General features: G+C 38.7%; 1 protein-coding gene across 1 annotated transcript in view; it reads left to right on the forward strand.

Moving 5' to 3' along the window:
* Positions 1-23,221, forward strand: part of LOC107555600 (nephrocystin-4-like) — a 107,628-nt gene that overhangs the window by 80,884 nt on the left and 3,523 nt on the right. The window contains exons 7-10 of the mRNA XM_016238459.1: positions 1,666-1,857; positions 6,793-6,970; positions 10,425-10,585; positions 13,183-13,363. Coding sequence (XP_016093945.1) covers positions 1,666-1,857; positions 6,793-6,874 — 274 coding nt within the window. The 3' untranslated portion in view covers positions 6,875-6,970; positions 10,425-10,585; positions 13,183-13,363. The remainder of the gene's footprint in view (positions 1-1,665; positions 1,858-6,792; positions 6,971-10,424; positions 10,586-13,182; positions 13,364-23,221) is intronic.

A 23,221-nucleotide genomic window follows, 5' to 3' on the forward strand; every position in this document is an offset into this window, starting at 1 on the left:
CCTTCAAAACCACGACTGAGGTGCCCTTGAGCAAGGCACCGAACCCCCAAGCATAAATGCCGCAGCATAAATGGCTGCCCACTGCTCCGGGTGTATGTTCACGGTGTGTGTGTGTTCACTGCTGTGTGTGTGCACTTTGGATGGGTAAATGCAGAGCACTAATTCTGAGTATGGGTCACCATACTTGGCCACATGTCACGTCAACAAAACAGTACCTGATTCAGAAGTGCCAGATTGTCATAGCAAAGTCATAATTACCTCCTATATCATGTAATTAATTCAATATTTTTAATTCATTTATAGATTATACATTAGTAATGCAAACAAATGAAGTTAAAGGAATGATGACCAAAACAGAATTGTGTAGGGGGGTTCAGTCTCATTCTGCCTTTAGCTTTGTTTATGTCGCTCTCTTTTCTCTCTTTCAGTCTTAATCTTTTTTCTGTGTGGATCTTCGTAAAAAATTGATTGGGCAGGCGAGTGTGAAAATAATAAGCAAGGCTTATTAATGTGTAATTCAGCAGAAAATTACCATGATCCATAGGTAATATTATATTCCTCTTTGTCTGTGGCAATTAAAAGTGTAGGCCTAATTACTGTGTCTCCTAATTAGTTGTGAGTCACTGGAAGAACACATTAAAGTCCTGCTGTCGTTATGCTCACATATATTTTTGCTCTTCTTATTGCTGGAAAAGGGCTTCGTATAGCTTCAGTACAAGTTCAAATATTTTACTGAGGAGCAATATTGATCATAGGGATTGTACAGGGAGGATGAAATGTTTTACATATGTGAAAGTTTATGTAGTTCAAACAGTCAAGTTTGACATCATGTCGACTTGCCATATTCACATTTCCCATATTGACATACCACTGATTTCCACCTGAGTTCAGGCCTAGCAATGAAAATCAGTGGCTGTATTATGTTCTCAGGTCTGTACTGACAGCAGGAAGATTGTAGGTCTGCATGATTAAATAAACTACACATATATATGAAAATATCCACCATTTTATATCTTATGCCATACAATTCTGCACAACAGCTGTTACATTTGCTCTATTTTGCTTTCTCTTGGTCTGATATTCTTTCTATGTCTAACAGAACATATTTCAAGTGCGACAATATCGTTTTATTTGCGACAATGCAATTCTTCCTGGAAAGAAGTCATTTCTGATGTCCTTAAGAAAGTGGTGCTTGATGTAAGCCTCATAAAACCATGAATTGATATCTCATGTGTGAGATGCCATTTTAGATCACAGCAGGACATATTGCCAGATCATTCGAGGATTTCATTGGAGCTCTAACATTTGACACAGATCATGCTGTGGCTAAACAGGGTTTTTACATGTGAAATACTATGACGACACATGGAATGTACCTGATAGTGCACAGTTGGCTGCCATATCTGTTTACTGATCTGTGTCCTGTGTTGTCTCGACAGCACTTGGCAGATCATGCGCTTCTGGTATAGTATTGTAACTAAAGATCTGTGAAGCACGCAGAACTGAATAAGGCTCAGTATGGCAGATGTTCAGTAAGAAAATGCCTAGGTAATTGGAAAAAGCTACATTACTACATTATGTAATGCTAACATATCATTAGATATGTCACAAAATTGTATGACAGCCAGTTTTTTTCACTGTGCAAATGTGATTTGTCTATCTCAGCTCCTCCAGATCGACCTCCCGGAGATCTTTGGCCCAGCTTTTCTCCTCTGGTTTTCCTCAGATCCTGGACAATCAGAACCAGGTTGCTGAGGTTCTGGATCCTTCTGAGCCTGTGAACTTTAACCCCCAGAGAGAAGAAGCAGATCCTCTGCAGGCCAACACTCTCATCCTTCAGTTCCTTGCTTTTACCAGGTAATTCTGAATGTCAGGCCATAGCAACACTGGTTGCATTTTATGGTTACAATCTTATGTTTCTGTTCTATTGTGTTCTTTTCTGTATGACTTTTATATGTATATATCCACAGTGATACTCTGCTTTTATCTGTGGGCATTTAAAAAAAATAATTGTCTGCGTCTTTTCACTCAAAAAATGGTTCACTAAAAAGGTTTTCTGCTTGTTGAACATATCGTCACAGTTTACTTCCTTGAACACAATCTATTTAAATTGTAGACATGTCTGGACCAACACAGACATATTGGAAATTAATGTGAATGTTATTTAATTTTTTTCCTAACATCATCCATCTGGAATAACGTTGTTTATTTAAGTACTCTACTAAATTAAATCATTTATTTCAGTTGGTTATTTGTGTATTCCAGGAAAAAACTATTTAAAGCAATGGGGAAAAGGCCAAAAATTGCATTGAAATTGTATAATAGTATTAAGAAGTAATATAATATATTAGTATTTTTAATAGTTAATTACAAAATGCCTTAATCTGCTTAAAAAGATTGACAGGCGGGTCTGTTATAGAGCAGTATGTTCTAGTCTACAGCCTTTACAAGCAGTGCTGAAACACTAGCTATTAAACAGGAGATGCCAGGTCCTTTATTTCAGTAGTAATGCAGCTCTTCAAGTGTTGGTTCAGGGCCAAGCATCTCTGGCTAACTTATCTCTGCCTCCAATCAGCCAATGTCCATATATCACTCAAGTATTGATGCTAACTTGTCTACATAAGAAACGGCGCTTGTCAAGTGTTCTTGTGACAGACTCGGGCACCTCTCTGTTCTCAGATCAGGCATTGATAGATTTAAAGCACACTCTCCCTCTCTTTTTCTTGTATCTCTCTCACTGTCTCTGTTGAGTCATTGTATTTCTCAAACGGGGAGAGAATGGGTCTCTTTCAACTTTGAGATCCATTTAACACATATAATACAATGAAATGTGAGTAATTGCCCAAAAAAGAATGTATGCATGTATGCAGTGGTGTAATGTAACGAAGTAATAATACTTCGTTACAGTACTTAAGTATTTTTTGGGAGTATCTGTACTTTACTTGAGTTTTTATATTTCAGCCAACTTTTACTTTTACTCCACTACATTTCCTAATTAAAATGTATACCTTTACTCCAATACATTTCCCCGAAGCATATTCGTTACTCACTACAAAATAGTCAGAAGAACACGGACTGCAAGCAGGTTTGACGAATCAGTGTTCTGACGTCTGCAAGTTAGACTCCTAAAACACCTTTGCTCACGTGCAAACAAGCGTGCGCACAACCGCGGATGATTTCATTTTCCATTCAAGTCGAGTTTGTGTGCGATACAGCATCGTCTGCGATAATATGGTAAGTGTTGTTGTAATGATGTTCGATCTGACATTATGGAGTATATCACCAAATCACACAAACAGAGACAGAGTGCACGCATGTGATTTAGTTGTCTATTAAAACTCAAAATTCCAGGCATTCTAAATTGTAGACGGCAAAATGAATATGGCATATATATATATATATATATATATATATATATGGCAAATTATATATAAGTGACTTACATTTTAGACAATTACATTTTTGCTTAATTTTGCCAACGAAAATAGTTCCAAACGAAGATCACAGCACTGTTTTGTGTCTTTTTGAGCAATGGTGTTTACTTATTGGATGAATCAGCTTTTTGAACGAATCGGTTGAATAAATGATTCAGTGATTCGTTCATTAACACAGTCAAATGCTTTGTTCCTGAATGAATCAGTCCTTTAAATTAATCTCGATGACTCACTCATTAACAGTCACTTGCTGACACCTATTTTTTCATGTTTTAAATCATTTCAAATAGCAGTATTCAATGTTTTAAGTTAAAAACAAAACATTAGGCCTATTTATGCATCTGTAACTGCAGTTTAAATGCATCCATGTCCCCTCTGAGATACATAAACTGTGTAAATACATCTAAATGCTATTTCAGATGCAGATTCCAGAAATGTTTTCTTATGTTGGAATGAAAGACACTAAGTACCAGATGAAGTGCTTCTTATTCTTAACCAAAGATACAAAATGGAAGAGAGTTAAATCTGAACACAATCTTGCTACTTAAGCCGTGTATGAACATTTTGTATATATATTTATCTGCTTCTTTTACATTTTGCATTTACTTGTACTTTTACTTTCAATACTTAAGTACGTTTAAGATACTTAAGTATTTTACTTTAAGAGACTTTTCGTACTTAAGTACAATAAATATCACATACTTTAAGACTTTTACTCAAGTAATATTGTAAACGGTGACTTCAACTTCTACCAAAGTCATTTTCTGGTAAGATATCTGTACTTTTACTTGAGTATGGCTTTCAGGTACTTTATACACCACTGTATGTATGTGTGTGTGTGTGTGCGCGCGTGTGTGTGTGTATATATATATATTAATCAAATTAATCATTTTTATGCATAACTGGGGGTTTGCGAAAGGAACTGCAATGGTTTTGTGAGCTTTTCAAAAGCTAATAATTATTTAAATCATAAACATTTCAAATGAATAAATAGGGCTGCACATTTAATTTAAATAAAATTTAAATTGTGAGATTTAGTCTATAACAAAAAACTTAGTCAAAACACTTACTAAAAAATGCAGTATGTCATGTGACTGTTAACCAACATCAGAGAACCGTGAACATGCAAACATGCTGCGGACAAAAAAGTCCCTGGTTTATTGCATTTAATTACCATGTTTTATACAGTGTATATGAATATCATGTATGATATCATGTAATTTTAAGAGATATTATTGATTGACAGCCCTGATAATAATATAGATAATTTACATTAAATGTGTTAATGTAATGTTGATATCAACAGTAAATAATAATAATATTAAGTATTGCTAGTACTAAAAACATGAAGTGCTAAAACATAACTGTACTCATGACTGTACCCGATCTGAAAACCCTCCGCATCCACCTAAAAAAAAAAAAAAAAGTAAAGCGCTGCGTTTGAGATTTATTATCTGCAATTTTGTGTAAGTGAAGGAGGGCAAACACTTTGATAGGCTAATGGATTTTTAAATGGATTGGTTAACTTTATCTTTTCTAAAAACTCACTGTAAAGGCTGATGAGTCAACGGACATGACATTGACCTGCTGGCCTTCTGAAATACCTCAATGCATTTTCTGTTTTGTGAAGGAAATAAAACCGATTTATCTGCTAAATGAATCTCCCTTTTAAAGTAAATCTTTATTGTGCATGTGTGTATATTCTGCATTCACTCTCAGAAATGTCAGTTTTCCACTCACCATGCTGAGCTATCTATCCCTTTGTTTACCAGATGAATATTGATGTGAAATCCTCACGTAACTGTAAGGCCTATTCTTTTAATTGAGGAATTCAAGTCATTTGATTGGCTCTGAGGTCAGAACTGACATTTTGAGTGAATAGCACTTAAACTCTGGAATTGTGATGTGATCGCGCTCAGTGGGCCTGCCAATTGTCCGCACTCTAAATAGTTTCTATCCTTATCTAATTCTGAGTGATTGATTGCTAATCTTCCTCACAAAGAGAAAAGAAAGCAATCATCCCTCCCTAATCTATCCCTCCGTTTTAATTCATTCTGCTGAGGATGGAGACAAACTCTTCACACTGCCCTGTCAGCTCTCAAATGTCACCTAGGACTTTGATTAATTCATTTATATCCTTTCATTTAATTATTTATATCTTTTGTTTATCCTCTTGTTCGTGTAACGGCAGCCTGGGGTTCTAAACCCAGCTTGTTGGTTTTTAAACCTTCAGGTTTGAATGACTGAACCCGTCGCTCCATGAGTTCCTGGTGTTGAATGAAGTTGTTTCTTCAGGTGTGGAGCGGTTCAGTGATGGATGATTATTGCTTACATAAAATGCAGTGGACCGTTACTGGATAATTAAATTGATTTAAAATATCATGTTTTAAATATGAAGTAACTTCTCCCCAAAAGTCCTGCTTCACCAAATCACAAATAACTTTATTATTTTATTTTATTTTGATAGATTTTTCTCTTCTGTGAAGGAGCCACAGTGCAATGAATTTGCAAGAAAGTTATTGATTTTGCTTTCAGGAAATGCTAAAGCTCCACATGATTAAATAGTTTTGTTTTATGATTTACCTGCTCTTTCTGACTTCAAAATTTTTTGATGCATAATTATTTCAATCTCTGGCACAAGGATGCTGTTTTATTGTTTTTAATTAGGTGAGCGGTTTCAGTCAGGCAGTCATTCACCATTAACTTTATTCATGATAGTGTTTTTATTTCATTTCATTTCTTCATTTCATTATTTCATTTCATTTCCCACGTTTGTTTTGCCAAAAAGTCATTCTTATTTTTTTTAAGGTTCAAATACATTCATCTGACTAATATCAGAAGTATGGAAAGGCCCTTTTTTGCAGTGAGTTTTAATAAATTCGAAGGAATTTTTTAGTTTTGAAAGTTACAGTATGCTTTCATATTTCAATAAACTACTTTATCTGAAAAACATCAAGGACATTTGGACTCCTAGTGATATGACCTTTAACTGTTAAAAAAACTAACTTTTAAATGGATTGTATTGATCTGGTTGAAAGGAGTTTGTCTTGGTGTGACAGATTCTTCATCATAGAGTGTATTGAACTGACTTTCCATCATTGCATCACTGATACTGGTTCTTTATGAAAGAGTCTCTCAAACCGACTCTTTATCATCGAGTCACTGAGACTTGCTCATCATTGTGAAGTCACTCAGATTGATTCTTCATAACAAACCGCCACCAAATGATTCCTAATAATATCTTTTTCAGATCATATGCAGTGTCCTCACCGATCCAGCAGTATCTCAACGTATGTCATCATTGCTTTTCAATAATGCCACATTCCCCAATGCTACTAAGTTTTCTATCTCTCCCTAGGGTCCCACAAGCTGGTGTGAATGCACTGTCCATTTCACCTTCCAGCTTTACCGCTTTCCCCCTGTCACCACCGAGCGTCTGAAGCTGCTTAACCTGGAGAGGAACAGCAAGCTGAAATCCAGCTCTGATTACCCCTGTGTCCTCTCTGTTATCAACAAGGATGGCACACTTAGCTCTGGTATGATTACCATCTGCTACGAATGCTTTATGATTCTCTTCAGCACTCCTCAACATGTTTATTTCATTTGACTAATCAGTTGTCTTGTTTTAGAAGCATTCTTGAAAGCAAACGCATATTTATAGCACTCCTCAAAATCGCCAATATCACTTTTTTCGTTCTAATGAATTCGATCAATGTCTGTGTAAAACTTTATAGCCATTTTTAACTGCAACACATGCAGCGTTTTAGTGAATAAAGCTCTAAAAAATGAGCAATTAGAGTTTTACGGCTCTTGGCTGAAGTCCAATAATTGCTTTTAAGAAGGAGTCTTCATACACAGCAGCCTGCTGAGGAGAAGTGTAGAAGCGGCATGACTTTGTGATGAACTTGGTAGTGCTGAGAAAACAGTTTTGGCTCTGTCGGTTCATACGGCTGCCAAAAATACTTATTACCTGCCCCTGATGTGAGTTATTTTTATCAATAGTTTCTCACAGACTGGCAAAGGCCAATATTTCAAAGCACCTTAAAATGTTGAGCTAAGAGCACTTTAAGTACACTTTTCCCACCGCCAGAGTGGGGCTTTTTGCTCTCATGTTATACCATGAAAATCTTGGCTAAAGCTCATTGCCTTGATTTATATGTGTTGCGAGCAACACTTTGACTGAAAAGAGCTCCCACTATGAGGGAAAACCAAAACTGCTGTGATTTCACCAGTTGTTGCATTGAAATGGCTTTTACTGATTGGCTAGATAAAGTATCCGATGAGGTGGAACATACATAACATGAGATTGTGTGTGTCTCATGATGAGTAGGCAGCTTCTTATTTGCCTACAGCGACCAGCTGATAAGAATGAGGGGATAGTTGATGGAGATAGAACAAAGGTTGAAGAGTAAGATGGATAGAGTGGTGGAGAGCAGAAGAAATGAGACTGATAATGAGAGAGTGATAGAGCGTGAGAGCATGACGGAGAGATGCAAGGGTAAAAGAGGATCAGCTCTAACAGCCTGCTTTCAGCCTTTTTATTTCCGAAGAGACGTAATATCATACATAAAAAATACATCTAGCGTCAGCATGCAAGCCCTGTCCTCACAGTCAGCCCTATAAGATGGGAGACTTCAACCATTTTCAGGTTAAGGACCACTTGGTGAAAATAAAGACAGAAGAATATCATGTATATCAGGGTTGTGCAAATCTATCTGTCTGTTTATCTATTGGTCTGTCTGTCTGTTGGTCAGTCTGTATCTGTCTATGCTGCATGTCTCTTTGTTTATCTGTCTATATATTGATCTGTCTATACTGTCTGTCTGCTTGCTTTCTCTCTGTCTATCGTTTGTCTGTGTCTATCCATTTGTCTATCCTGTCTGCCTGACTATAGATTCTACATTCTGTATACTACTGTATACTCAATTCAAATTAAACTTAAATTCAGGAATTGAATAAAATTTTAAAAGGTATTCAATTTAATTCTAAATGGTGCAACCCTGATACGTATGGAACCACATTAATGTATTTATATACTGTTACGTGCTTACATTGCAAATAAAAAGAATTAGCGATTATGTACAGTGTATATTGCATGTGGGAGAAACAATTAAACATTTACAGTAGCTTCTTTATCTATGGTCTTTTGTAACTACATTTTATTCTATTTTTTTCCCCTCAAAAAATAGTTTGAAATCCATTGATAATTTTCTGGCACCATAGGAGTTACAGACCCCCTATTGAAGACCCCTGCTATAAGGCATTAAAGCATTATGCCTCAGTGCACTGAGCTCAGCCCTTAAACCCACCTCTGGCCTGACTATACAAGACAATGAGCCATACAGTGCCATAAAGATTACAGGCTGAATGGTGATGTTGTGCAGAAGGCCTTTTGATGTCTGTGGAGGGAACATCTGTATCATGTGGGATATGATGCTGTTATTGTGCAATTACTGGTTGTTGCATAACATCTTCACATCCCAGATTCTCGGCTGAGCATCGCACTTCCCTCCAATGAAGAAATAATATTTTTGGCTCTCTGCCTGAAGTAGTACAATGTAAAAGCAACAGTTAGTTTAACATTTTGACTTCATTAAGCATTGTTGCATTTGCTTGTTTTGTTTTGCCACGAATGAAAATGCATTCATTTGTGCTCAATTTTGACTGTGCTCAACCCGCTTGGCCCCATCAATCGGGCTTCAAATCCAGTCACTCCACTCAAACTGCTGATGTTTCCATAACCTCACATCACCAGAGTGTCCTTGCTTAACTCCATACTGTTTGTTCTGGATCTTTTGGCAGCATTTGATGCTACAAACAACAAACTATTGATCTCTAAGGTGGTAGAAATGCTCATTTCTAGGTCAGTGCTTTTCTGGTTTATATCCTACCTGGATGACAGCAGGTACCAAGTCAACTGGAAAGGCTTACATGCCTTACTCCACTGGGGTTCCACAGGGATTGGTGCTTGGACCTTTACCACTTTCTTTTTACACTTAGATCACTCAGATCTAAGGCTGTATGTACACACTTTGGGATGCATTAAATAAAAAAAAAACATTTATATTACAAAAGATTTCAAATACATGCTGTTCTTCAACAATTCATTAAGCAGCAGTACCAAATCGGCATACTACAGTGATTTCTAAATATATATACTCTCAAAATAACCCCTAAACTTGTGTATTTTTCTGTTAAGGTGGCCGAAGGATCTGTTGAGTAGGAAAAAAAAAAATTTCCTTGCCCGCTATTCCTCATCCAGACTATGGACATTGCATGGTTTTACTACTGCACTTCCCTTTTTGCAAGTCTGTCAACATCTCCGCCATACATCAAACATGCTGCCTTGCACTTCTTTACTCTTTTTACACGTTCCTTCTTTTCTGGCCTACCAGCTTCTGCTATACGTCCCATCGAGCACATCAATAATGCTGCCTTATACTTCTTTATACTTGTTTTTCTGACTTTAAATCACTGCTCAGATCACTGCCTAGGCCTTCACATGAGTATTGGTCCAGGACCTTCTCCAACTTTGCATAAAAACATAAATGTAAATGCAGTGTTACCAAAGCATTTTCAGAACTGATTACTGTCATCACTTTAGAAACTGGGAAACATGTGGGAACATATAGAAAACATCAGCGCCTGCGGCACTGCCAGTGTGTGATATTCATGACTGACAGGACATGGTGCATGCAAAAGGGATGGAGTTCAGAAATGTTTATGTAAATTTCCCACACATTTCGCTTGGTGGCTAAACTGAGCTCAGAGTGTTTGGTTTTTACATAAAAGTCCTTGATTGCTTGCTTCAGAGAATTGGACATTGCATTTTCTCACCCACCTGAGATTTGCGTTAAAGATGGGAGATTTACTTCACTCTCATTCTAAATGGCCACTAAACCCATCCCTTTAATCACAAACCTTTTTCTATCTCCTCTCAGTGTTCATGTTTGTTATTTCCTGTTGTACTTTTGTTTTTCTCTTACTTAGGTTGTCCTGGTCTGCAGCTGCAGTACCGAGTTGACCCGCAATTCCTCAAGCCAGGCGAATGATGCTGGTTTCTGCGATACCTGGCACTCCACTCCCTGCAGATTGATGTCTGGGACAGCGAATCCTTAATGCTTATTGGCTCAGCTGCTGTGCAGCTGAAGGTTAAATTACCTATCAGGGTCAAAAATTTACTTTTGCCCCACCAGCTATAGATATTTCTTAGCAGCCGTGAAACTGCATTATTGGAAAATGTCTGTCTACTATTCAAGAGTTTGTAAAATTTCAGTCAGTAAGAATTAATAAAAAAAAAATAGTACTTTATATTCGGCAAAGATGCATTAAACTAGTCAAAATGACAGTAAAGACATTTATAATGTTATAAAATATTTAAACATTTAAAAAAATCTGTTCTTTCTATCAAAAAAATCCTATCCACAAAAACAATAAGCAGCACAAATGTTTTAAACTGTGATAATAATAAATATTAATTAATAAATATTAATAAATATTTCAAAATCAACCTAGAATGATTTTTACATTTTGAATTTTAAAGCAAATTAAAATAGAAAATAGTTATTTTAAATGGCAATAATATTTCACAATATTACTGTATTTACTGTATATTTTTAATCAAATATATGCAGCCTTCTTTCAAAAACATTTGAAAATCTTTATCTACCCTAAACTTTTGAATGGTACTGCATGTTTTGTGATATAATTAGATTATTTAGCTGTTTTTATTTTTTTTTTTACTGAAATTAAAACCTAAACTTTACACCTAATTTTTAAAAATTTTAAATTCTATTTTCGGGGTTTACTTGCAAGAAACAAACAAAGTAATTTGTTCCAAAGACATTTGCTAACTGAATAAGCTGACAGAAAGCCAATAAAGGCATTTACATGACCTTACATGTTGTCAACATATTTTCCATAAGGTCATGCATGTAAACACACTCAAAGGCTCAGCAGTAATATTACAGTAACCCAACTCACCTCACATAAACAATGAAAAAACAATATTACAACACACCTCACATTCCTTGGCAACAGCCTTGCAAGTCCTCAACTTGCCATGTTGGTAATAACCCCACAAGCCATACACAGAATTTTGACACAGGTACAAATACTGCCCTCATTAATAGCCCAACAGAACTCACACAGCTGTTTAACCCAGGCAGACAGTCACCCTGCAGATCGAAACCTTTTTGCATTATTCATTATTTAGTGTGCTCAGATGGGAGTGTCATGTCGAAATTATGAAATATGCATGCCATACTTCAGGACACCTGCGTCTGTTAGATCTCAACGCCGCAGATCTCTTGGCTAGAGCTCTCATCGATGTCAGCTATTGAATTAAGATTAAAACAAAACAAGACCAGAAATAGATACAATCACATCAACATAATTGGACTGTTCATCTTTAGCATGGAATCTGACCTTTTCAGAATTAACAAAGGGTCCATTTAGGGTTCAAACACTACCACAAGGTCGTCACGCAGTGGCATTTGTCAGTAGTCTGTAACATATGTCTTAGTTGTTGGTTATTTTTGTTTATCTTTTTGTTCTACATGGTAAGATCAATAAAATTGATTCAGGGGGCATGACAAATTGCCTTGATTTTTAGCACAATTATTTATAACTGATCACTCTATATTTAAGATCTTAAATTGACAGCTTTAAAGGGTTAGTTCACCCAAAAATTAAAAATTTGTCCATGTTTTACTCACCCTCAAGGCATCCTAGGTGTATATGACTTTCTTCTTTCAGACGTATCCAATCAGAATAATATAAAAAATTGTCCTGGCTCTTTCAAACTTTATAATGGCATGGGCAGGAGTTTTTGTTCAACAGTCCAAAAGTAGTCAAATAAAGCACGCACATTCATATTAAAACGCGCATCACATGGTTCCAGGGGGTGAATAAAGGCTTCCTGTAGCAAACTGATGCATTTTTGTTAGAAAAATATCCATATTTAACATGTTATAAACAGTTTTGTGTAACTAATGCTAACTGTCGTATGTGCATTCACGAGAGACTGCCTTTCCTGGCGTAGGATGTAGGCGCAGCGCGTGTGAGTATCGCGAAAACCAATGTTTGTTTACAGGAGTAAAGGAAGCAAAGTTTTCTTACTTTGCCAAAGGAAAACCAGCCTCCTCTTGGCTTATATCAAAATCCTCCGACATTTTTCTTGACAAATCCTTATTTTCTATTTCTAATTGACAGGCCTTTTGTTTTGCTGTCTCTCCTCTGCGCTTCCGCATTTGTCACGAATCACCGGCGCGTGCGCGATGCATACGTCCTATGTCGTCCACCGGAAATGGCTTTCGCCTACGACAGTTTGCAGAAGTGAGAAAAAGGTGTTTATATATGGACATTGATTCGCTACAGGAGTCCTTTATTCACCCCCCGGAGCCATATGATGCACGTTTTGATATGGATGCACACGCTTTATTTTACTACTTTTGGACTGTTGAACAAAAACACCCGCCCATGCCATTATAAAGCTTGAAAGAGCCAATATGGATGCACACGCTTTATTTTACTACTTTTGGACTGTTGAACAAAAATGGCCCCATGCCATTATAAAGCTTGAAAGAGCCAGGACAATTTTTTATATAACTCTGATTGGATTCATCTGAAAGAAGAAAATCATACTGTGTACACCTTGGATGCCTTGAGGGTGAGTAAAACATGGACTAATTTTCATTTTTGGGTACACTAACCCTTTAATAGTAGTATGTGACGTTTGCTTTTGCAGCATATGCTGCGTCAAGGCCGTGCAGCTGTCCAGGTGAACCATGAGCTAGAAGTGATCACTACTGAGTACCTGCAGGATGCCAACTTTGCCAGCAGGCATGACAACAAGCACAGCGCCACTCCAGCCATCAATGTCTACACTACCGTAAAAGGAATTCTGCATCTGCGGCTTGGCAACGTTGGTAAGGATTGCTTAAGCACCATGAATTAAAAATGTAATTTTTAGTTTGTAAGATTATTTCCCAGAAAAGTTTAAACATTGATTTGTGGCTATATCAAAAATTCCTGTAATTGTCAGGGATGTGCAACATTCAGCGTTGAATTGAATTGAGTTCAGTTCTTGAATTTGAAGTGCGGTAGAAAACTAGAACTAGAAACTGATTGGGGCGCAGGCCATGTTTTCACCAGCTGCTCATGTACGTCAGGGAAAAAGGGGACCGACGTCCTCGAGTCAGCTTTCCGGGTGGACCTGAAATACCAGGAGTCAAGCTTACTCCTGGCAGGCTCCTCTGGAGGACACCAGGTAAGCTCCAACTCCTGGACAGCTCTTGACAGAACCCTCATGAACTTTGACCTTTGGTTTGGAATAATAAAAATCATAAGTAAAAGGTGTAGTAAATCAGCTCAAAAGGGAAATATTTATGACTAATTATAACTGGTTATGATTAATAATAAATATTTAGATTAGATCTTTGAATTAACTGTAGCAGAATCAATATTACCATTACTTGATCTGTCGGTCCACCGAGCAGACAAAATAATAATTTATCAATCCAAAGAAAGATAATTTTCCTGACCAAGGAAGAATAACTTTTCTTATTTATGCAGTGCTAGCAGTAATTTAACATATGTAGCAAGGGTTCAAAACATTCATTGACTTCGAATTGTGAGCAGCAAACAGAGACAATCAGTTGTGAATATAAGGGATTTAATAAATGAAACTATATCGAACATATAACTAAGCAAAACACATATACAGTGGGTACGGAAAGTATTCAGACCCCCTTAAATTTTTCACTCTTTGTTATATTGCAGCCATTTGCTAAAATCATTTAAGTTAATTTTTTTTCCTCATTAATGTACACACAGCACCCCATATCGACAGAAAAACACAGAATTGTTGACATTTATGCAGATTTATTAAAAAAGAAAAACTGAAATAACACATGGTCCTAAGTATTCAGACCCTTTGCTCAGTATTTAGTAGAAACACCCTTTTGATCTAATACAGCCATGAGTCTTATTGGGAAAGATGCAACAAGTTTTTCACACCTGGACTTGGGGATCCTCTGCCATTCCTCCTTGCAGATCCTCTCCAGTTCTGTCAGGTTGGATGGTAAACGTTGGTGGACAGCCATTTTTAGGTCTCTCCAGAGATGCTCAATTGGGTTTAAGTCAGGGCTCTGGCTGGGCCATTCAAGAACAGTCACAGAGTTGTTGTGAAGCCACTCCTTCGTTATTTTAGCTGTGTGCTTAGGGTCATTGTCTTGTTGGAAGATAAACCTTCGGCCCAGTCTGAGGTCCTGAGCACTCTGAAGAAGGTTTTCGTCCAGGATATCCCTGTACTTGGCCGCACACATAACATCATAATCGAGGCAGCAACACACGAATAGAGGTAGCATAAACGTGAATCAGTCACTCACCAACAGCACTCGGGAGGCTAAGGACTGAACATCCAGCTTGTAAAACCTGGCAAAGGTATTCTGGGAAGACCAGCCGCCTGCGAAGCATACATCTTGAATAGACATACCTCTCGACCACGCCCAGGAGGAGGCGATAGCTCTTGTTGAGTGTGCCCTAACGTGAAAGGGGCATTCCAAACCTTGGCTCGTATAAGTAGCCGTGATAGCGTCCACAATCCTCCCTGCGGTTCAGGAGACCAGGGATGTGCACTGCTCTGATGAAGAGAAAGTGACGGTCCGCCCATAGCAGGAGATTCGCTGCTTGCTTGTACGAAGCCCTGGAACGTACGCCTCCTTGGTGATTTATGTACGAGACCACAGACATGTTGTCGGTGCGAATCAGTACCTGTCGCTGTCCTAGCTGCGGCTGAAAATCCTTTAGAGCTAAGAACACTGCTTCCAGTTCCAAGCGGTTTATGTGCCACTGGCTCTGGGGTTCTGACCACAGCCCCGAAGCCGGCATGCCCTCGCACACTGCTCCCCAGCCACGAGAAATTCCTTCAAGTGAACAGAGCTGCCCAGTCTGAAATGGCGCAGGGAAGACAAAATGGCTCTCATCTCCACCGAATCGAAGCACACTCCCAGATATGTTATAGACTAACTCGGGGCGTGAGGGCTCTGCCCTCTGCTGCCTGCAGGAGCTTCGCCTGAAAAATTTGCAGCACTGCCATGGCGTGCAGCGCGGAAGCCGCCTCGCCATCAAACGCATATGCTTTATTGGCAAGGTGGGCGGTGGTTCTGCACGGCTTTGAGGGGAGGCTGATGTCTGAGCCTAGGGTCTTGGCTGCTGCAGGACACAGGTGCGCAGCGACGGTCTCCTCGACTGGGGGAGAGCGCACGTACCCGTGGGCCTCCGCCCCATCCACGTGGGCGCGGCGGGTCCGGAGCACGCGGGCCGGAAGGTCCGTGCAATGCCTGCAGTTGGACTCGTCCAGCGCCACCTCGGCGTGGGCCAGGCCCAGGCAGGCGATGCAGTAGTCGTGCTGATCCGGTGGCTCTATCGGTCCCGCGCAGATCGGGCAGATTGTTGCCATAGTGAATTCAACAGGTGAAGTAGAAGATTCTGACGTAATTGTCGCGTGCACCGCATTTTATACTGCCTCTCGAGCTCGTCAGTATTTGCATGCGATTTGCATACTTCGCGTCAATTGGCCAGTCATCGGACTGGCGGGAGCCAATAGGACTTCAGGAAAGGGTGGAAGGGAAGGAGTTCCCATAGCGGAGAAATATCTCCGTGATGTCTCGTGAAAGCTCGAGAGGGAACACGTATATATACAGAATGAAACAAAGTAAGGAAAAGAGAGATGGAAGTAAAAGGATGGCAGTATTTCACATCAAGTTTAAACACAACCTTTGAGAATCATCAAAGAATCAAAAATCACCTTAAAAGGGGCTGAAACTGAAACACGCATTTAAATAGTTGTAAACGGTTACTTGCATTGGCTTCGATTGCTGAACAAAAGTTCTGATGTGGTAGACAATGGAGGTCTTTGATGAGTTCGTTAGGAGTGAGCTGGAAGTTTACTTCTGGTTTTTCTGAAGAAGGAAAAGTCCACAGCGACTAAAGTTACTTGAAGATAAAAACTGCCGGAAAATAAAAACTCAAGTGAAAAATCTTGAGAGTCTTGGAAAAGTGTTGTATCAAATGAAGAGAGTTTCTGAGCCAAGATTAGTCTGAGCTAATGACTTTTGATAGTTCCTATCCACACCCACCTTTTGGGTGGAATGGCAAATCAGAGGCATGAATTTTGAGCGGGAGAAACTTTCTTTGTCTCTGTTTATGGGCCATTTGCATGTTTATTGCTGGTCTGGAAGATTGGTGCAGTTTTACCCAAAATATGCTACAAATAGTAAGATGCATTTCACGATCACATAATTTAGATCATTGTTTGAGGAATAAAGAGCTGATCATTTTGATACCAAGAACGAAACATCTAGAAGATCTTAAAGCAGAGATACACTCATATACCTGAATATACGCATTGAGAGTCTAACTAATACAAATAAGAAGTTGTAACTAGGCTAATACAACAGGGAAACATACAAACAACACATGCATATACCAGATACAATTATAACTGATTAATTATAGCCTAAATAAAGAAATGTCTTTATGTGTGTGTGTGTGTGTGTGTGTGTGTGTGTGTGTGTGTGGGTGTGTGTTATGTGAGCATGTTGTAGTTTGCTGGTCAGCCAGGCCCATTGGTGCCTGGCCCCGGGGTCATTTACGTTTCTTTGGAATGTGTTTGAAATTCAATGGGGAAACGAGAGTGGTGAAACTGTTTAGCATCTCCTTGATAGTGGGGGGAACCATTGGCCATTTAGCACCCATATAAGCGTAAAGTCTGTGACCAGGACTGTAATTTATATGCAAATGTCAAAAGCTAAAAGGGTCTCTTAAGCCATAAAACCCAAAGATCATGCATGATTCTACGCAGACGCTACAAAGGAGTAATTTTTACCTAGGACATTTTGAATGTAGGCTTGACACAAAGCCTTCTGGAAAAAACATTTAAAAGCCATAGACTGTTGGATGGATTGATCGATATATAGACATACAGAAATGATACACTTTGTCTTTAAAGGGGTCCTATTATGCTTTTTCACTTTTTGTATTTTAGTCAGTGTGTAGTGTGTATGTTTGGGCATAAAAAAGATCAACAAAGTTACAAATCTCAAAGTCCACTCCAAAGGGAGATATTTAATTTTTTAAAATCCATTTTTAAGAGCTACAATGAACGTCTCATTTGGACTACAGTGTTGTTTTCCGGGTTTTGTGATGTCACAAAGCAGCCCATTAGAGTATCATTCAAATAATTCCCGCCTATGGAAATTCGAATGGTTGGGGGGTGGGGAGGGGTGAGGTCGTGGTTAGAACGCTTGGTTGAGTGCATCAGACAAGACGACAACGAAGAAGTAGTGTTGCTCTAGTGCCAAGTTTTCGCAAGTTATTACAGTTGCACCTGAATAAGTATGTATATTACAATTATGAAAATGATTTTTATAATAAATTGCTGACAGTACAATACTGGACAATGATGTAATCTGCAGAATTTACACTTCAGTTATGAGACTACAGTGTTTCCCATACATTGAGTGCGGGTGTTTTTATATCACTGTATTTCTGAAGGAAACCGACTGTCTTCAGAAAATTGGATGTCATTTTCATTTCATCTTGCATGTAATGTCTGATAAAGCAGTATTTGTGAGCGGATCGCTGCTTTGTGTACAGCCGGTACCAGGGAAACCTCGATCTTTACCACTTCAACAGCGAAGAATTTGCATATATATGCCGCCACAAATAGAGTGCAAGTCTGTGGGAAACACTGGGCTATGGTATAAATAAATTCAACTGTATAACAGTTTCACTGCAATTCATGTTATAATGTTAGAATTAAAGTACAATAATACATATGGGGGTATACATTACATAATACATTTTTTTTCAATTACGTCAAATTGCGCAACTTCTTCCTTTACTCAGTAGAAAAGATGCGGAATCATTAGTGCATACATTTATTACCACTCACCTTGACTATTGTAATGCTCTTTTCTCTGGCTTACCAGCTCACTCCATCGTTCGTCTGCAGTACATTCAAAAGTCTGCTGCCAGCTTATTAACTTCCACAAAAAAATCTGCTCACATCACCCCTATTCTATTTAATCTTCACTGGTTGCCTGTATCTATTCGTGTGCAATACAAAATTCTTCTGCTCACCTTTAAGGCACTCAAAGGTCTTGCTCCCTCCTATCTTTCCGACCTACTTTCTTCTTATATACCTTCTCGCACACTCCGGTCTTTCTAATTCTGAACTTCTTTGTGTACCTAGGTTCCGCCTATCTTCAATGGGCGGCAGGTCCTTCTCTGTTACTGCACCCAAACTTTGGAATTCACGTCCCCTGGCTCTCAGAACAGTCACCTCTTTCAGTGAATTCAAATCAAAGCTTAAAACTTATTTGTTTAATCAACACTATCACTAATTTCCATTGTGTATTTGTCTGTTTTGTTTTTCTATTTCTGTCTTTTCTACATAATCTGTGTTATATGCAACTGCATTATTTGTAACTGAATTGGGCAAATGTCCAATGAAATTGTTTCTTTGTAATCAGTATTTGCTGCTTTGGTGTACCTTGTAGAGCGTTGGGAAAGGCGCTATATAAATTAAACATATTATTATTATTATATGCACTTATCTGTACATAGTAAATGCAGTTATTTTTAAGCGGTTGTTGACATCCTATCTAAAACGTGATTAAGCCACAAAAAAAAACAACAACATCAACAATAACGTTACCACTCTAATATGTCTTGTAATGTCCATGCGTGCGTATTCTCAGGGTCTGAATCCAGCTCAAGTTGATATGGCAATATTGATGCCATCCTTAACTATACCAGAGCAGACGGAACTTGCTGCTTTGGCAAGGGGCGGGGCAGTACTGAAACACCATCTAAGGCAAGCTGTTCGCCAATCACATATTATTATTATATGCACTTATCTGTACATAGTAAATGCAGTTATTTTTAAGCGGTTGTTGACATCCTATCTAAAACGTGATTAAGCCACAAAAAAAACCAACAACATCAACAATAACGTTACCACTCTAATATGTCTTGTAATGTCCATGCGTGCGTATTCTCAGGGTCTGAATCCAGCTCAAGTTGATATGGCAATATTGATGCCATCCTTAACTATACCAGAGCAGACGGAATTTGCTGCTTTGGCAAGGGGCGGGGCAGTACTGAAACACCATCTAAGGCAAGCTGTTCGCCAATCACAACGCACTGGGACAGCTAACCAATCACAACACATTTAGTTTTTCGGAAGGCGGGCCTTCATCAAACCCGGAACTAATCGAGCCGTTTGTGCCCGGCTGGGGAGAAAGGTATTGTAATAATGTAAATTATGTGAAAAATAATGTGTTTTTAGAACCACCAAGCAGGAGAGCATGTTCTAGTACACCCCCAAAACAAAATCAAGACTTTGTGAAAGAGCACAATAGGACCCCTTTAAATTTCCATTAAAGAATTTGAACAAGAAATCTGCTCTCTGAGACGTCACTATAGCGTAAGAAGCATCCGTCATTATTGACCTTAAACATCTGAGCTGTTTTCCACTCTGGAAATCCAAGCTGAGTCAAAGCTATTCACAGTTTGTCTTCATGTTTATCTCCTTAAGCTCCGTCTTAGAGGCCCAGTGAAAATGCAAGTGTTTCTTGAGAAATTAGCCAAACAGTCAGATACACATCGGCTTTCCTCTGTCTCTCGCTCTCAGCGGTCGGAATCAATTAACTCATCCACAACCCGCTCAAAAGCTGCTCAACGCCGTATCTCAATCTGGGATTAATGCGCTGTCCATTTATTTGTTTCCTAATGAGTGGTCGCCATTAACAAGAGATCGAGGTTTACTCACTCTCTGAGGTTTACTCGCTCTCTAAGGCTTACTGAGATGTTTATCCTTCGAAAGCACCTCAGAGGATCGGCTAGGTCAAAGCAAAGACAATTATCAGTCAGAGGAGTGAGGGATTGGAGAAAAAGGCTTTTATTATGTACATGCGAATGACTTGATCGGTCCATTGAATACATTCAGTCAAGTTTTGATAACGTGGGGCAGCGCGAGTCTACCACTCTGGTTAATGCACACAGGATTGATGTCTTACTTCTCGACCCCGCTCTGTTTCAACATTTTCTGCTCAGATAGGATGCGTCACGTCATTGGGAATTAATGAAGCTCCTGTTTAATTGGACTCATGATGATTGGCATCTTTTCGTATGCAAAAACGTGATGGAAAAAGCTCTTAATGAAATCCTCTTTAATTAACTTCAGCTTGATGCGAAGAGACAAGTGAATAATTAAACAAACAGTGAATCCACATAAAAGAAACGGATAACTTAATTCGGCACTAATGGAACAGGTTAAACATCATCTCTGAATACAGAGTGTTCCGGTGCATCTGTCAAAAGCTTCTCACAGTAGCAACAGACTCTATCACCTCCAGATTCTTTATGCCTTTATAATGAACAGAGAGAGAGACGCAGGGCCAGATGGAGGGGAGAAAAGATTAGGATTTTATAATTCGCCTGCCTCTGGCCCCCACGCTGCTCATCTGCAAACGTTTGATAAGCGTGGCGAAGATTTCAGTAGAGAAGAAGAGAGATGGGGAACGGGAGAGAGGAAAAGAAGGAAAGAAAATCGCATTTCCTCGACAATTATTTCCAAGCGAGTCCCCTATCTCTGCTTTCATGGTAAAAATACAAAAACAATGGTATACATTTGCAACAGGGGCCAGAGTAGACTTCTGTCTATCTCTTCTAAAACAAAGCTACATTTAGAAGATAAGAGAAAGTGCTTCCTAATGGAAATCCTATCATGTGCTCCACTACAGATAAAAGAGCTCCATATGTGAATGATTTCCAAAGCTATAGAAAGGCATTCTGCTGGGTAAATAGGGGTCTAATGGAGGCATCTAAAGATAATGAAACAGCCAACCTGCAGGTGTAAAGTTATCGGACACACTGAGGCAGAACTGGATGATATTTCTGATGTCTTCAGGATTAAACTTGCTGAAGTTTTAGATGCTCTAGAGCAGGGGTGTTCCTGGAGGGCCACAGCCCTGCACAGTTTAGATTCAACCCTAATTAAACACACCTGATCCAGCTAATCAAGTAATTTAGGCTTATTTGAAAACTACATGATATGTGTGTTGGGGCAGGGTTGGAACTAAACTCTGCAGGGGTGCTGCCCTCCAGGAGCGGAGTTTGACACCCCTGCTCTTGAGTCTTCTGTGGGTTCGTAAGGCTGTAGGGCTCACTTTGGTTCGCAATAATGTACAAGATTGTTTTGGGTTGTGTATGTATATGCATGAGAGGTTTTGTGGAAGTCTTTGAAAAGTTTGAGGGAGCTATGAACTCGAGAATTCTACTCTGTTAGTTTATACTATAAATCTTAAGATGTGCATTCTTTGAAATCATCTTTCTTTAATATTTATGCTGTTTTCTCTCAGAACAATCCAGCAAACCCCTCATTTGTTCAGCTATTGCTGAGGTGATTTAATGCAGTATTTTGAATGTGAAAATGTATGTGAGGGATTTGTGCGAAATTGCTATGTATATCTGGTCATTGTTCTGATCTTAAATTAAACAACAATATACGAATAGTCTGCTTAAGCAAAAGACACACAAACAATGAATCCTTTTTATTTCCTCTCATTTTTATATATCATAGACATGTCAACAGGGATGCTTGCATTTTCCAAAGTCTATGTTCCAATGCCATAAAAGTCTTTAACTGACACGCTTGGTTTCTTGAACTGTCCTTTTGCACTCTTCTTTGTAGGACACCCACTCTTATGGAGAGTAGCAATATTGCTGAAACTTTACCATTTGAAGATAGTTTCTCTTACTGTGGACTGACGAACTTTACAGCTTTTAGAGATATATTTTATAACCCTTTCCAACTTTACTCTCATTTTTATATATCATAGACATGTCAACAGGGATGCTTGCATTTTCCAAAGTCTATGTTCCAATGCCATAAAAGTCTTTAACTGACACTCTTGGTTTCTTGAACTGTCCTTTTGCACTCTTCTTTGTAGGACACCCACTCTTATGGAGAGTAGCAATATTGCTGAAACTTTACCATTTGAAGATAGTTTCTCTTACTGTGTGGACTGACGAACTTTACAGCTTTTAGAGATATATTTTATAACCCTTTCCAACTTTATGCTTGATCTTAGGCATTCTGAGATCTAATTTGCCTAGGGACATGGTTCATACCTGGCAATGCTTCCTGTGAATAGCATCCTTTGCGAGAGTGTTTTCTTTATACAAGCTGAGCTCTATCTCATTGTTTGGACTCCAGGTTAACTGACTTCTGACTCCAATTAGCTCTTAGAGAAGTCATTAGCCTAGAGATTCACCCTTTTTCCACATTGCACTGTGAAAGTTTTTACACTGAGTGTTCAGTAAAGGCATTCAAATGAATCATTATTTGAGTAGACTGTTTGTTTGCTCGTTGTTGTGTATAGATCACATCAATTGACTAATCTATGCAGAAGTCCATGGTAAATCCAAAGCTTCACATATGTTTGTCACTGTTAAATCTCTGGCAATATATGTACATGCAGTGTGTGAGAGGGTACACAGGTCAGAAGGTGTAGCTTCTTTGCATGGTATATTTATGTTTTATTAATTAGCGAATATTTAAATTGTGTAAAAGTCATAAAGGTTAGTATTAATTTAAAACTTTGGAGCACATTTCTTGAGCCTTCACTGAGAAATCTAATCCTGTCCTTGGTTGAATATCTCTGACCCCCCCCCCCCCCCCCCCCCCCCCCCCCCCCCCCCCCCCCTCTTCACCC

This window comes from Sinocyclocheilus grahami, unplaced genomic scaffold (genome assembly GCF_001515645.1).
Source record: "Sinocyclocheilus grahami isolate Dianchi unplaced genomic scaffold, SAMN03320097.WGS_v1.1 scaffold539.1, whole genome shotgun sequence".
NCBI classification, from domain to species: domain Eukaryota; kingdom Metazoa; phylum Chordata; class Actinopteri; order Cypriniformes; family Cyprinidae; genus Sinocyclocheilus; species Sinocyclocheilus grahami.